At 45.8% G+C, this 16,125-nt stretch overlaps 1 protein-coding gene across 7 annotated transcripts in view; it reads left to right on the forward strand.

Moving 5' to 3' along the window:
* The window catches only part of chd9 (chromodomain helicase DNA binding protein 9), a 143,217-nt gene that overhangs the window by 89,675 nt on the left and 37,417 nt on the right, over window positions 1-16,125 (forward strand). For 6 of the 7 annotated variants that reach the window (XM_046345638.1, XM_046345640.1, XM_046345641.1 and 3 more), the window contains 10 exons: window positions 1,800-1,937; window positions 2,039-2,160; window positions 5,072-5,315; window positions 6,680-6,856; window positions 7,185-7,328; window positions 9,437-9,535; window positions 9,666-9,822; window positions 12,985-13,195; window positions 14,633-14,828; window positions 15,174-15,347. In XM_046345638.1, coding sequence (XP_046201594.1) covers window positions 1,800-1,937; window positions 2,039-2,160; window positions 5,072-5,315; window positions 6,680-6,856; window positions 7,185-7,328; window positions 9,437-9,535; window positions 9,666-9,822; window positions 12,985-13,195; window positions 14,633-14,828; window positions 15,174-15,347 — 1,662 coding nt within the window. The remainder of the gene's footprint in view (window positions 1-1,799; window positions 1,938-2,038; window positions 2,161-5,071; window positions 5,316-6,679; window positions 6,857-7,184; window positions 7,329-9,436; window positions 9,536-9,665; window positions 9,823-12,984; window positions 13,196-14,632; window positions 14,829-15,173; window positions 15,348-16,125) is intronic. The other variant, XM_046345639.1, reaches the window with a different exon arrangement.

Here is a 16,125-nt window from a genome sequence, read left to right on the forward strand (position 1 = left end):
TTTGGGATCTTTCGCATCCCACAACTGTCCAAGACTATGTTTGGAATATTTATTTCTCGCACAGAATAGTGTAGGTCAAAATTTGTACTATGGGGAATACTAGATTGACATATGCTAATGCTTTTGCTGTTCGTTAGGCCTACTCATCTTGTTGGCTGACGAAAGTAAATGTGGACGGCGTCTTGGTATTGGATAAGGATGCACGCAGTTGCATCCCCGATGTGTCTGTCTTCACTTGAAGCCTGTGAGAAAGACCCGTTCATGTGACGGAGAGCCATGTGAGTGAGAGGTGCTTCAGCACACAGCCGGGAGAAGGGATTTATAATTAATCCATGCAAAAGGCATGGATTTCTTTAGGGGGCATTACGGCCACACAAAGGGTATGCAGCCGGGAAATTTGAGGCATTATTAACTACTTGAGTGAAAGACTGATGAAGTGTGTTCAGCCTGCGCAAAAAAACAAAGCAGAGCTCATGCCTTTCATGTGACTTTTTCAAATCATCATTAGAGTCGCATCATGCATCCTTACAATGTATTAAAAATCTAAACATATATCCCAACATTTGCATCACAACTAAAGTTACATTAATAACTCTAAATGAAGCATATAGGAGTACCCTTTCCTTTGTAACCGCTCACCACAGAATAGAGAAAATATCCTTCCTATTTTATTCAGCTATGTTCAATTGTATTCTTCATACAGAATTCTAAGCAAATCTTGTCTGCTAAATGAACTAGTGTAGCCCACAGCCACATGGCATAGCCAGATCAGGACCTAACATAAGGACAACTCAGAGTATGCTATTCTGTTCTTCTGAAATATAATACTTTTTCTTCATATCGTGCTTCTTTAGACCTGACTAAAGTAAATAATGTATTTATTGTGAAGGTGTAGGCTATATTACATGGATTTATTAGACTTTTTCAAATGTATATGTTCCAAAGGTCAGCATCAGTGGCTTGTAGGCTATTTGTGGAAGCCAGGAGATGCTACATGTGTTTATGTTAATTAACGGTCAATTACCGTGAGACCGGCAGTTATTTGCTTGACAATCACCGGCTGACGAAATTTCGTGACTGCCACAGCCGTACTTGTCCCTAGCCTGGACGGTTCAGAAAACCATTTCTTTCTGGTGCTCCTTAAATTCTGTTTGGTGTCCAGCGTTTTAAAAGTTGAGAGCAGTGTGTGTGTGTGTGTGTGTGTGTGTGTGTGTGTGTGTGTGTGTGTGTGTGTGTGTGTGTGTGTGTGTGTGTGTGTGTGTGTGTGTGTGTGTGTGTGTGTGTGTGTGTGTGTGTGTGTGTGTGTGTGTGTGTGTGTGTGTGTGTTTTTACTAGAGGGAGGGAGATTGAGTGTGAGGAAGGGATGGAGAGTGTGTGTGTGTATTTTAACTGAAGACAAAAGAAGGTTTCATGCAGTGTTTTCTCCTTACTGACACAATGACATGCAGATCATTATGCATATGTGTTCCTTCCCCCCATTCCTCCAGCCAAATCACAGCTAGGCCTTTGCAAATATGAGCAAGTCAGCCATTCTATGCAGTATTCTATTAAACACTGAACAGTGTGAAGTTAAATTCATTATGTGTCGTATTGAGTAAAAGTGTGAATTTCAGTGGCAGGTTTTTGCGTAGCTCATGCGCAGGAGGTTTAGAAAACGGGGGACTGGGCGAACAGGACGCTAGTGACAACACTAATAGCTACTAAAAGGTGAAGTTTCTATGTTTTTTTTGTGTTAACTCACAACATCTCTCTCTCTTTCCCCCTCCCTCCTCCCCCTCTCTCCGTCCCTCTTCCCCCAGCAGGTGGTGTACTACCTGGTGAAGTGGTGCTCTCTGCCCTATGAAGACAGTACATGGGAACTGAAGGGGGATGTGGACCAGAGTAAAATAGAGGAGTTTGAGCTGCTGCAGGCAGCAAGGCCAGACTCCCGCAGGATGGTAAGCCCCCTTTAGTCAACCTCCTTTCTCTTCTCTTCCTCTCTCTTGTTTTCTCATCTCTCTTCTCATCTTCTCATCCTCTAACATTCTCTACCCCACAGGAGCGTCCCCCAGCCAGCCTGTGGAAGAAGAGGGATCAGTCGAGGGAGTACAGGAACAGTAACGTCCTCAGGGACTACCAGCTGGAGGGAGTCAACTGGCTCCTCTTCAACTGGTACAACAGGTCAGTAGGGCCCCCCTAAGGCTACACACACACACACACACACACACACACACACACACACACACACACACACACACACACACACACACACACACACACACACACACACACACACACACACACACACACACACACACACACACACACACCTGTATGCTTGTGCAAACAAACAGCAACGCACAGTGTTCTACTGCCCTGAACAGATTCTGACAGTCAGAAACACAGGGTTGTTCCAGACTTCAGATCCTATGTTTCAGCTCTGTGGTTGTAGCATACTGCAGCCAGCCAGAGAGACAAGGGCTGGACTGCCAGATTGCTAAGTAGTGCAGAAGAGAAGCAGGTGAAGCAGTGAGGTGACAGCATGACCAAAATTATGTGGACACCCCTTCAAATGAGTGGATTTGGCTATTTCAGCCACACCCATTGCTGACAGGTTTATAAAATTGAGTATACATTGGCAGTAGAATAGTCCGTACTGAAGAGCTCAGTGACTTTCAGCGTGGCACCATCAACGTGGCACCATGTGTGTATGTATGTATATATATATATATTTTACGTTTGGAAATAAATTGCGCCCCTTTTTGTGCACTGCCAGTAATACCATATACCCTGGTATGGTACAGGAACGGTATGAAGTTATGAAAATACTGCCCAACCCTAGTGGTTAATAATATTTCTTTAAAGGAAAGAACACAACAGCATAAACATGCAAAACAGTACAGGAAAACACTGCACTACGCCACATAGGCTATATGAAAAGATCGAAAGGTTGTCTGTCTTGCATTTTACAGTATCTTTGAAAAGAGGATGCTTTCATTGACTGAAGGTTTTCTTGGTTGTCTGTTTTGATTTGTGTCTTAATATTAAAAATGTTTTTCACGAGGACTTTTTCATTCACTTATCTTTCAGTTTAGCTTGTTTGGTTTATAGACTTTGTCACTGCACAGAGGTAGTGTGGATGTTACATTCTAAATGGTTTTCCTGTGTTGTGTTTAGAACATGCAGTGATTTGGCTGAGTTAACATTATTAGCCTGTGCCTTTTGCTGCTGGTGGGGAAAGGGTGTCACTTTCCATCTTTCTCTCTCTGTCTTCCTCCTCTTCCCTTCCCTTGCTGCTGGTGGGGAAAGGGTGTCACTTTCCATCTTTCTCTCTCTGTCTTCCTCCTCTTCCCTTCCCTTGCTGCTGGTGGGGAAAGGGTGTCACTTTCCATCTTTCTCTCTCTGTCTTCCTCCTCTTCCCTTCCCTTGCTGCTGGTGGGGAAGGGGGTCACTCTCCATCTTTCTCTCTCTGTCTTCCTTCTCTTGCTGCTGGTGGGGAAGGGGGTCACTCTCCATCTTTCTCTCTCTGTCTTCCTTCTCTTGCTGCTGGTGGGGAAAGGGTGTCACTCTCCATCTTTCTCTCTCTGTCTTCCTCCTCTTCCCTTCTCTTGCTGCTGGTGGGGAAAGGGAAGAGGAGGAAGACAGAGAGAGAAAGATGGAGAGTGACAAAGGGAGACAGAGATATGGAGAGACAGATCAAGGGAGACAGAGATATGGAGAGACAGATCAAGGGAGACAGAGATATGGAGAGACACATCAAGGGAGACAGAGATATGGAGAGACACATCAAGGGAGACAGAGATATGGAGAGACAGATCAAGGGAGACAGAGATATTGAGAGACACATCAAGGGAGACAGAGATATGGAGAGACAGATCAAGGGAGACAGAGATATGGAGAGACAGATCAAGGGAGACAGAGATATGGAGAGACACATCAAGGGAGACAGAGATATGGAGAGACACATCAAGGGAGACCGAGATATGGAGAGACACATCAAGGGAGACCGAGATATGGAGAGACAGATCAAGGGAGACAGAGATATGGAGAGACAGATCAAGGGAGACAGAGATATGGAGAGACAGATCAAAGGAAGACAGAGATATGGAGAGACAGATCAAAGGAAGACAGAGATATGGAGAGACAGATCAAGGGAGACAGAGATATGGAGAGACAGATCAAGGGAGACAGAGATATGGAGAGACAGATCAAGGGAGAGAGATCAAGGGAGAAAGCGAGTGAGTGTGGAACACATCCCAAATCATCTGTTTGTAGCCAGGCTGTAGTGTTGCTACTGGGACTGTGTTTCAGAGTGCTGTGACGTTCTTAAAGGTCCAATGCAGCACTTAAAAAAAATCTCTATCAAATGATTTATCGGTAACAATCAAGTACCTCGATTGTGATTGTTGTCAATTAAAACGGTCAGAAAGAAACAAAAATAGCTTCTTAGCAAAGAGCAATTTCTCAAGCAAGAATTTTGATAGGGCTGTCTGGGATGGGTCTAAGTGGGGAAATCTGAAAACTAACTGTTATTGGCAGAAAGGTTCAGAACTCTCTTTATTGGTCTATCAGCTAATTTACTGTGATGTCACCAGGCAGGCCAAAACAACATCCCACCAAAACAGGCTGAAATTTCAGCTGGTATTTTCAATCAGCTCTTACACTAAAAGGGCATTATTGTAATTTTCACAATTTCAGAGTATTATTCCATCATATTGTGGAAATATTTATAAAACACAGGAAAATCCTGTTTTTGACTGCACCGAGCCTTTAAGATTAAGGAAAAAAATATAGGAAGCAAGTGGGAGTATCTGCTCTTTGCAATTAATGTCAAGATTCACTGTAACACCCCCACCCTCTGGACAAACAGATGAATGTTCTGCCTGAATACTAGAGGAAGGATTCTGTTCAGCCCAGTCTCATCACTTAGTATCAATATCAGACAGGACCACAACTACTCTATACCTTTTTTTGTGACTGTAATGTCTCTCTCTCTCTCTCTTTCTTCCTCCAACCCCCCTCTCGCTTCCTCTCACTCCTTTCTTACTCCCTCCCTGCCCCCCACCCCTCTCTCTCCCTCTCTTCCTCACAGACGGAACTGTATACTGGCAGATGAGATGGGTCTGGGGAAGACCATCCAGTCCATCACGTTTCTGGAGGAGATCTGGCGTGTGGGCATCAGGGGCCCCTTCCTCATCATCGCCCCCCTTTCCACCATCGCCAACTGGGAGAGGGAGTTCAGAACGTGGACCCACCTCAACGTCATTGTCTACCACGGCTCCATGGTCAGCAGGCAGATGCTGCAGCAGTACGAGATGTACTCCAGGGACACACAGGTAAACAACAACATAAATAAACAACACAAGATGTACAGTCCCACAGATGAACAACAATGTCAACAACAGATGGGTCCTTGACGTTTCAAAAAGTTATTCTCTGATGAGGGGAGGTGGTGGTTGTCAAAAACAACAGCAAAGGGGCCTTGAAACCCGCTGGCAGCCAGCATCTCATAATGGGGACTAAGAACAGGAGATAATGTGATGCACATCATTAACTGTGAAAGATGAAGTGAATCTCAGGTGTCTCTCTGTTCCATTCAAGTAATGACAGTATTTGTATCAGGGAATAGTGACATGATATCAGAGATACTCAGTCGGACAATGAGATTTGTCCAAGGAGAGCTTGCAGGCCACATAATGAGAGAGAGATATTGAGATTGAGTAGCATGACTGTCATGTTCCAGCATGCCTAGTCACCTTATCCACATACATATCTACCCCTAATGATCCAGTATCCTTCACATTGTAAATATGCTACTGGAACCGACCCTGTATATGGGGCAGAAGGGTAGCCTAGTGGTTAGTGTTGGACTAGTAACCGGAAGGTTGCAAGTTCAAATCCCCGAGCTGACAAGGTACAAATCTGTCGTTCTGCCCCTGAACAGGCAGTTAACCCACTGTTCCTAGGCCTAACTGACTTGCCTAGGAAAATAAAGGTTAAACAAAATATACATTTAAAAAATAAAATACAAATACAAATATAGTATGATTACTTACTTTATCCTGTTCTTCTTATTTCACATCTCGTGTGTCTTTGTTCTACCTTGTTATTTTTACTATTACATTGTTATTGATTACTGCATTGTTGGAGTTAGAGCTTGGAATTTTCCCTGGGAAATGTTTTTTCTGCAGTTGTTGGCAGAGTAATGTGGAATGACATTCAGCGGTTAGGAGATCTTAGTATGCAAATATAACAAGGAAGGAGGGGAAGAACGGATGAGGGAGGAGAGGAAAGAGGAGCTGCCACCAGGCTGTCTCACTGGAAGACTCTGTCACTGTGGCACCACAGAGCTTATTCTTACAGCACGGCTCACCCCTTAACACACAAGGAATCACCTTAACACACAGGGAATCACCTTAACACACAGAACACACAGGGAATCACCTTAACACACAGAACACACAGGGAATCACCTTAACACACAGAACACACAGGGAATCACCTTAACATACAGGGAATCACACACTGCGCAGGATGTCTCACTAGATATGAGAATGGTAGGACCATCTTTCTCCAATGATTGAAATCACTGATATTTCTTTACAAGGCATTATACACTCAACCATTGAGAATGAGAGAAGCTGAATGAATGGAAGAGTTGTATTGACTCCCTGTGTGTTACTTCCTGGTTTCCCTCCAGGGTCGTGTGGTGCGGGGAGCCTACAAGTTCCACGCCCTCATCACCACCTTTGAGATGATCCTGGGCGGCTGTCCAGAGCTCAACGCCATCGAGTGGCGCTGCGTCATCATAGACGAGGCCCATCGCCTCAAGAACAAGAACTGCAAGCTGCTAGAGGGCTTCAAGCTCATGAATCTGGTATGTCCAAGTCACTGAGCATAATGTAGGGCAGAACTGAGCAAAGGGCAGAAATGCAGCCATTACAGCTTGAATGTTTGAGATCCTGGGCCTAGTGTGTCTCCAATCAGTACCTTGTTGGTGTGTGGAGAGAAGCAGTGAAATGTGCCCTAATGGTAACCATCACTGTACACCAATCTGGTTGGATCTTAAGATTGTTTGATTGAGGTCTCCCCTCTCTCTGTAGTTGTGTTCAGTGGAGGCACAGCTTGTTGGTTGGAGTTCCTATGCTGTGTGTCTTGTATTGTTTCTAACTCTCATCTCTCTCTTCCCTCTCCTCTCTCTCCAGGAACACAAAGCTCTCCTGACAGGGACCCCCCTCCAGAACACAGTAGAGGAGCTGTTCAGTCTGCTGCACTTCCTGGAACCTCAAAGCTTCCCCTCAGAGAATACCTTCATGCTGGAGTTTGGAGACCTCAAGACTGAGGAGCAGGTGAGGCTGTGTGATTCTATCATGTGGTTGTTGGGTTCGTATCAAGTGTGTCGCTGTGAGTGTGTGAGTGTTATGTTGTTGGGTTCCTATCAACATAGTGTGTATGTGAGAAATACTGTGTGTTTTAGTTTAGTCTCTGCCTGTTTGCCTGTGTGTGAGTGTGTCCTTTACCATCACTGATCATAATGAATATGATTATTAATACAGAAGCTATTTTGTTTTCATATGGTATCAAGGGACATGAGTGTGTTTTCCCCCACTCACCCCACCTGGTGTTTGAACAGTGTGTCAGTGTGTGGAGATAATGATCCTGTCGGTACAGATGGAACTCTGAAGGAGAATAGAGCACACACACACACAGACACACGGACGTACGGACGGACAGTCAGTCAGTCAGTCAGTCAGTCAGTCAAATCAAATGTATTTATATAGCTCTTCGTACATCAGCTGATTTCCCAAAGTGCTGTACAGAAACCCAGCCTAAAACCCCAAACAGCAAGCAATGCAGGTGTAGAAGCACGGTGGCTAGGAAAAACTTCCTAGAAAGGCCAAAACCTAGGAAGAAACCTAGAGAGGAACCAGGCTATGAGGGGTGGCCAGTCCTCTTCTGGCTGTGCCGGGTGGAGATTATAAGAGAACATGGCCAAGATGTTCAAATGTTTATAAATGACCAGCATGGTCCAATAATAATAAGGCAAAACAGTTGAAACTGGAGCAGCAGCACGGCCAGGTGGACTGGGGACAGCAAGGAGTCATCATGTCAGGTAGTCCTGGGGCATGGTCCTAGGGCTCAGGTCCTCCGAAAGAGAGAAGGAGAGAATTAGAGAACGCACACTTAGATTCACACAGGACACCGAATAGGACAGGAGAAGTACTCCAGATATAACAAACTGACCCTAGCCCCCCGACACATAAACTACTGCAGCATAAATACTGGAGGCTGAGACAGGAGGGGTCAGGAGACACTGTGGCCCCATCCGAGGACACCCCCGGACAGGGCCAAACAGGAAGGATATAACCCCACCCACTCAGCAATCAGTCAGCCAGCCAGCGAGCGAGTGAGTGCTGTTTTGGAAAGTTATGTTATGTTAAAGGCCCTTTAGCATTATGCTGATGTAATTACAGTTATTTAGAACCCCTATTATCAACCTCATGGACTTCATCAGTCTATTAAGTGTGAAAAACCCAGCAGCGTTGCAGTTATTGACACACTCAAACCGGTGTTCCTGGTACCTACAACCATACCCTGTTCAAAGGTACTTAAATATTTTGCCTTGCCCATTCACCCTATGAATGGCACATACACTTCATGTCTCAAGTCTTAAAAATCCTTCTTTAACCTGTCTCCTCCCTTTCATCTACACTGCTTGAAGTGGATTTAATAAGGGATCATAGGTTTCACCTGGATTCACCTGGTCAGTCTATGTCATAGAAAGCAGTTGTAGATGAAGGAGAGGAGACATGTTAAAGAAGGATTTCTAAGGTGTTCCTAATGTTTTGTACACTCAGTGTATTGTACTGGTTTGACAATCATACCACTGACCGGCCCATGGTCAACCCCTCTTAATCCTGCTAATCCTTTAGCACCTCTGGTTAAAATCATGTGTGTGTATGTGCGTGTGTGGGTGCGTGTGTGGGTGCGTGAGTGTGTGAAAGTGGGCGTTCCCGTTCCAGACTCTCCACATGTTAACCTGTATCTTCCATCTCTCTGTCTCTGTCTCTATATGTCTCAGGTCAAAAAGCTTCACATATTACTGTAAAGTGTGTATGTGTGTGTATGTGTATGTGTATGTGTGTGTATGTGTGTGTGTGTGTGTGTGTGTGTGTGTGTGTGTGTGTGTGTGTGTGTGTGTGTGTGTGTGTGTGTGTGTGTGTGTGTGTGTGTGTGTGTGTGTGTGTGTGTGTGTGTGTGTGTGTGTGTGTGGGTGCGTGAGTGTGTGAAAGTGGGCGTTCCCGTTCCAGACTCTCCACATGTTAACCTGTATCTTCCATGTCTCTGTCTCTATGTGTCTCAGGTCAAAAAGCTTCACATATTACTGTAAACTGTGTGTGTGTGTGTGTGTGTGCATGCGTCCATATATGAACATGCATATCTCGGTCTCTCTCAGGTCCAGAAGTTGCAGGCCATCCTGAAGCCCATGATGCTGCGTCGTCTCAAGGAGGACGTGGAGAAGAAGCTGGCTCCTAAGGAGGAAACCATCATTGAGGTGGGTATGTGCGTGTTTGCGTTGTGTGCTTGACATTGAGTTTTTGTGTTTTTTTGTCTTAGTTTTGCTGACTGATGTGGTTTCTGTGTATTGTCCTATATAATTGAATGTTTCTATATAATGTGGTCAGGTGGAGCTGACCAACATCCAGAAGAAGTACTACAGAGCCATCCTAGAGAAGAACTTCTCCTTCCTGTCTAAAGGAGTCGGCCAGGCCAACGTCCCCAACCTAGTCAACACCATGATGGAGCTGAGGAAGTGTTGCAACCACCCCTACCTCATCAAAGGTACTGAACACACCACTACCTGACCCTAACCCTGACCCCTACTTAACCCTAACTTTAACCAGGGTGGGGGTCAATTCCATTGAAATTCCAGTCAATTCAGAAGGTAAACCAAATTCCAATTCCCCATTGAAAAGCATTGAAGAGAATTGGAATTGGAATTTCAGTTTACTTCCTTAATTGACTGGAATTGCCCAAGCCTGACTGTAACTCAACCTGGTCAACACCATGATGGAGCTCAGAAGCTGCTGTAACCAGCATTACCTCATCAAAGGTACTAACAGTGATATTGCTACAATCCAGGTTGTGGAACGCTGTATGTAGCCTCTTGATATATGGAAGGACAGTGTATGCCGTGTGGGGAAGGCTGATTTGGGTAATTCCCGCCCATACCTTTAGTAAAGAGCTCTATAGCAGCCCCGGGACAGAATGAAAACTCTGAGTCAGAGACGTCCTCATTCCTCACTATCTTTCCCTATGGCGCTGTCTGTTTCTCTCACCCACCCTCCTCCCTCCATCTTTCTCCTAGCTGTGTCAGAACTCCTAGAACAGAGAAAGCAGGCCAGGAGGTTGAGGCTCTGGAACAGATAATGGACTAACTTCACATCTCACTCCGTTCATCCCACATCCAAAAGCTGCCGTGTTTGTCCATTCCTCTTCCTCTCCCTCTTCCCTGCCCTCCTAGCTGTAATATATTTATGTCACTGGTGTACTTGTGCTCTGGTTAATCTGGTTTGACACAGTGCTCTCATACAAGGCCAGCCTAGTGAACCTTTGCCTGTGGTTTAACAGCTGCTTATGTTTGTATGTGTGTGTGTGTGTGTGTGTGTGTGTGTGTGTGTGTGTGTGTGTGTGTGTGTGTGTGTGTGTGTGTGTGTGTGTGTGTGTGTGTGTGTGTGTGTGTGTGTGTGTGTGTGTGTGTGTGTGTGTGTGTGTGTGTGTGTGTGTGTGTGTGTGTGTGTGTGTGTGTGTGTGTGTGTGTGTGTGTGTGTGTGTCAGTTTTAATGGGGCTAGGACAACTAAAGGATCAGCTTTAGAGTTGATAAACTCGGTATATGGGCTCCATATTGGTGTAGCGGTCTAGGACACTGCATCTCAATGCTAGAGGCATCACTACAGACACCCTGGTTCATATGTGGTCCTGTGTAGCTCAGTTGGTAGAGCATGGCGCTTGTAACGCCAGGGTAGTGGGTTCGATCCCCGGGACCACCCATACGTAGAATGTATGCACACATGACTGTAAGTCGCTTTGGATAAAAGCGTCTGCTAAATGGCATATATTATTATTATTATATTATATCCAGGCTGTATCACAACCGGTTGTGATTTGGAATCCCATAGGGCAGCTCACAATTGGCCCAGCGTCGTCCGGGTTTGACCAGTGTAGGCCGTCATTGTAAGTAAGATTTTGTTCTTAATTGACTTACCTAGTTAAATAAAGGTTAAATAAATAAAATAAAAACGTTGGTAACCAGTTTATAATAGCAATAAGGCACCTCAGGGGTTTGTGGTATATGGACAATATACCACGGCTAAGGGCTGTTCTTAGGCACGACCTTAGCCATGGTATATTGGCCATATACCACAAACCCAAGATGCCTTATTGCTATTATAAACTGGTTACCTGTCACGGATGACTAGGAGGGGAAGGTGGGAATCAGACGCAGAGGGTTCACGGAGAAATGCACTTTAAATGCACAATAACACCTCCGATACAATACACGTGAACAAAATATAATCCCGCACAAACAAGGGCGGGCTTCACAAGCTTAAATAGGTTAGCAAATCAAGAAAACACAAATAGGAACAGGTGCAACTCATAAGACTAAACTAACAGAAAAGGGAAAAGTGATCGGTGGTGGCTAGTAGACCGGCGACGACAACCGCCGAGCACCGCCGAACAGGCAGGGGAGCCAACTTCTAGTAGACCGGCGACGACGACCGCCGAGCACCGTCCGAACAGGCAGGGGAGCCAACTTCTAGTAGACCGGCGACGACGACCGCCGAGCACCGTCCGAACAGGCAGGGGAGCCAACTTCTAGTAGACCGGCGACGACGACCTCCGTGCACCGCCCGGACAGGCAGGGGAGCCAACTTCTAGTAGACCGGCGACGACGACCGCCGAGCACCGCCCGAACAGGCAGGGGAGCCAACTTCTAGTAGACCGGCGACGACGACCGCCGAGCACCGTCCGAACAGGCAGGGGAGCCAACTTCTAGAAGACCGGCGACGACGACCGCCGAGCACCGTCCGAACAGGCAGGGGAGCCAACTTCTAGTAGACCGGCGAAGACGACCGCCGAGCACCGTCCGAACAGGCAGGGGAGCCAACTTCTAGTAGACCGACGACGACCGCCGAGCACCGTCCGAACAGGCAGGGGAGCCAACTTCTAGTAGACCGGCGACGACGACCGCCGAGCACCGTCCGAACAGGCAGGGGAGCCAACTTCTAGTAGACCGGCGACGACGACCGCCGAGCACCGCCCGAACAGGCAGGGGAGCCAACTTCGAAGGGAGTCGTGACATTACCAACGTAATTAGAGCAGTAAAAATAAATGTTTTGTCATACCCGTGTTATACGGTCTGATATACCACGGCTGTCAGCCAATCAGCATTCAGGGCTCGAACCACCCAGTAGTTTTTACTATGTCAAATCAAAATATGAGTTGTTAGACTTGATAAGCATTATAGTCCTAATTCTCATATTGTCTTTGACCTGCATACAGATTAGTGTAGTTATGGTACCTTTCTTCATTAGTGCTGGTTTGTGAGTTCAAGGCAGTGAGCTGTGTGTGTGAGCTGTCTCTTTGGTCATTCAGTTGCTTGGTCATTATCCTTCTAGCCAGTGACCAGAGAGAGAGTTCCTTGTACCGCCACCTCACACAGGTCCACCCTCTTTTTTCCAGTACCATATTGTACAAAATCGATTCCATGACAGAGTTGCTATTCCTGTCTGTCTTAAAGTAGGTACTGTATATGAACTGCATACAGATTAGGTCAAAATGGTAGCATGGTACCAGATTAAGTGTCATCCAATCTTTCCCCAATAGAAGCCAAACTCTGGTGGCAACAGCATTAGACGGGGGCCCGCCCTGCTTGTACAATACAATTGTAGCAGAAACACTGATACCATCACTGACTTTATTTGCCTGTCCATTTCTCCCAGGTGCTGAGGAGAAGATCTTGGAGGACTTCCGAGAGGTGTACAGCCCTGTTGCCTTTGATTTCCACCTGCAGGCCATGGTGCAGTCGGCTGGTAAACTGGTCCTCATAGACAAGCTGCTGCCCAAGATGAAGGCCGGGGGACACAAGGTCCTCATCTTCTCCCAGATGGTCCGCTGTCTGGATATCCTGGAGGACTACCTCATTCAGAGAAGGTACTGCTGCCTGCCTCTCTTCTCGCCTTGTATTACTATGCTCCCAAGTACTCCACTCCAATAGAAGCCTGGAAATCAAGGTTCTCTCTACTCAGATATTTCATATTGTGAGATGAGGTAGTTTGAGATGAGATATATAATGTTTATTACTTTGTGTCAGTGCATGTAGAATTATAAACGCCCTCTGCAGTTTCAGCTAGGCTGATGCGGAAAAAGACAGGAATCATGCTTAAAAGGGTAATACTTTGTAAGACTTTGTAATTTCCATTTTTCAGCTCCATTTTCAAAGTGAAGTATTTATGGTTTATTATCTGGTGTTAGCTAGCTAGCAGTTTGCGGTGCAACAAAAGCTGAATCACTCCAGTACTTTCCCTTATTAAATTGAATGTAGTTGAAGAGAAATGTTGAATATCTAAGCATTAGCCTCTCTCTTCAGTGACTATCTGAGAAAGAGCCTTTTAAAGCCCCCCGTGCTCATCACTCCATAATGCTACCCAGAGCAGGGAGATGATAAAGACTGTGTAACAGAAGCAGAAGAATGTACCAAGACCCTTTCATTCAAGGTCTTAATCTCCTGGCTTAATGAGCTTCCTGTTTGCACGCTAAATGAAAAGGATATTATCCCAGCAGCCCGTCTAAGTTGAGGAAAGCGGGCGACTGGCCTGGTCTGTGTGGTCTCTCTATCTTCCTCCCTTTCCCTCCTGATATCTCTGTCCTCTCTCTTCTTCTCCCTCTCTCTATCCTCTCCTCTTGTCTCTCTCACTAGCCTGTGCCTGGCCCTGTGTTCTTTTCCCCTCCATGCTTCTTTCTGGCACTCAAACCCCGAACCAAACCAGTGTAAACACACAAGGCGAGGCGCTCCGCTCAGTGGCTAGGCAAGGCTTAGCCGGGGATCAGCGGCAGGTCACAGACTCCCTCGGGGAACTCCCACATCAGACAGAGGGAGAGGAGTATGTGGGTGGGTGGAGAGAAGTGGGTCACTGTAGAGGTGAGGGGGTGAGGTGTGTAAGGTGAAGAAGATGAGGGGTAGGATGTGGGGTGAGGCGAGGCCAGGGCTCCTGGGAAAGAGGCTGCTCTTGATCAGTGTGCTAAACCACCTTGTTCTCTGCCAGAGAAAGGGGGAGGAAGGATGAAAGGAGGGAGAGAGAGCAGAATAGAGAGAGAGGGGAAAAGAGAGACATGAATGGAGGAAAGAAGGAGAGAACTAGTGAATGTTGTTTTACAGTGGGCGACAAAAGCAAATTCCTGGACATATAGTGTGGCAATTGGAGGCCTCTTAGTGTGTGATGGTTGGTGTTGTATCAGCTACTATAAATCTCAGTGTCGTACTGTATGTAAATGTTGACATTCATGATACTTGGATGTGACACAAGAACATTTGTAATTATGTGTACTAGAAGATCCTACTCCAACCCTGCATGGTCCTGTGTTCCTCAGGTACCTGTATGAGCGTATCGATGGCAGAGTGAGAGGTAACCTGCGTCAGGCAGCTATAGACCGTTTCAGCAAACCAGACTCAGACCGCTTTGTGTTCCTGCTGTGTACCCGGGCTGGAGGTCTGGGCATCAACTTGACTGCTGCTGACACCTGTATTATCTTTGACTCAGACTGGAACCCACAGAACGACCTGCAGGTAAAGACACACACAGACATTTAAAGTGACTTCAGCCTCCACTGTAATACAATTAGCAACGAAGGTGTGGTCACTTTCTATTTCAATTCAGTCAATTCAGGAAGTCCTTGAATTGAGAAGTGTCTTTTATATCCTATTATAATAGTTTAACTTTTTAATTGACACAGCTTGGATAGTAAAATGTATCTATTTATGACTAAGTCGCTTTGGATAAAAGCGTCTGCTAAATGGCATATATTATATTATTATAGCAGAGCAACGATCTTGATCCTGAAGTAATTTTTATTGGACAAATATAAAATGTATTGGGCTGGTCATAACCAAGTTATTTTCTATTATTCTCAGGCCCAGGCTCGCTGCCATAGGATTGGTCAGAACAAGGCGGTGAAGGTGTACCGTCTGATCACCAGGAACTCTTACGAGCGGGAGATGTTTGACCGGGCCAGCCTCAAACTGGGCCTGGACAAGGCTGTGCTGCAGAGCATGAGTGGCAGGGAGAACAGCATGCCGGGAGGAGGGGTGAGTCTGCTGTGTCCGTCACACACACACACACACACACACACACACACACACACACACACACACACACACACACACACACACACACACACACACACACACACACACACACACACACACACACACACACACACACACACACACACACTGCAGCACCTGTATCATGCTCTATGCATTCGGAAAGTATTCTGACCCCTTGACTTTTTCCACATTTTGTTATGTTACAGTGTTATTCTAAAATAGATTAAATATTTATTTATTTCTCAGCAATCTACACACAATAACCCATAATAACAAAGCAAAAACAGGTTTTCAGAGTTTTTTGCAAATGTATTACAAATAAAAACAGAAATACCTTATTTACATAAGTATTCAGACCATTTGCTATGAGACTCGAAATTGAGCTCAGGTGCATCCTGTTTCCATTGATCATCCTTGAGATGTTTCTACAACCTAATTGGAGTCCACCTGTGGAAAAGCACACACCTGTCTATATAAGGTCACACAGTTGACAGTGCGTATCAGTGCAAAAATCAAGCAATGATGTCAAAGGAACAGATCTGGCACAGATCTGGGGAAGGGTACCAAAACATTTCTACAGCATTGAAAGTCCGCAAGAACACAGTGGCCTCCATCATTCTTAAATGAAAGAAGTTTGGAACCACCAAGACTCCCTAGAGCTGGCCTCCCGGCCAAACTGAGCAATCGGGAATAAGGCCTTCGCCAAAGAGGTGACCAAGAACCCGATGGTCACTGACAGAGCTCTAGAGTTCCTCTG

Source organism: Oncorhynchus gorbuscha, linkage group LG04 (assembly GCF_021184085.1).
Source record: "Oncorhynchus gorbuscha isolate QuinsamMale2020 ecotype Even-year linkage group LG04, OgorEven_v1.0, whole genome shotgun sequence".
Lineage (NCBI taxonomy): Eukaryota > Metazoa > Chordata > Actinopteri > Salmoniformes > Salmonidae > Oncorhynchus > Oncorhynchus gorbuscha.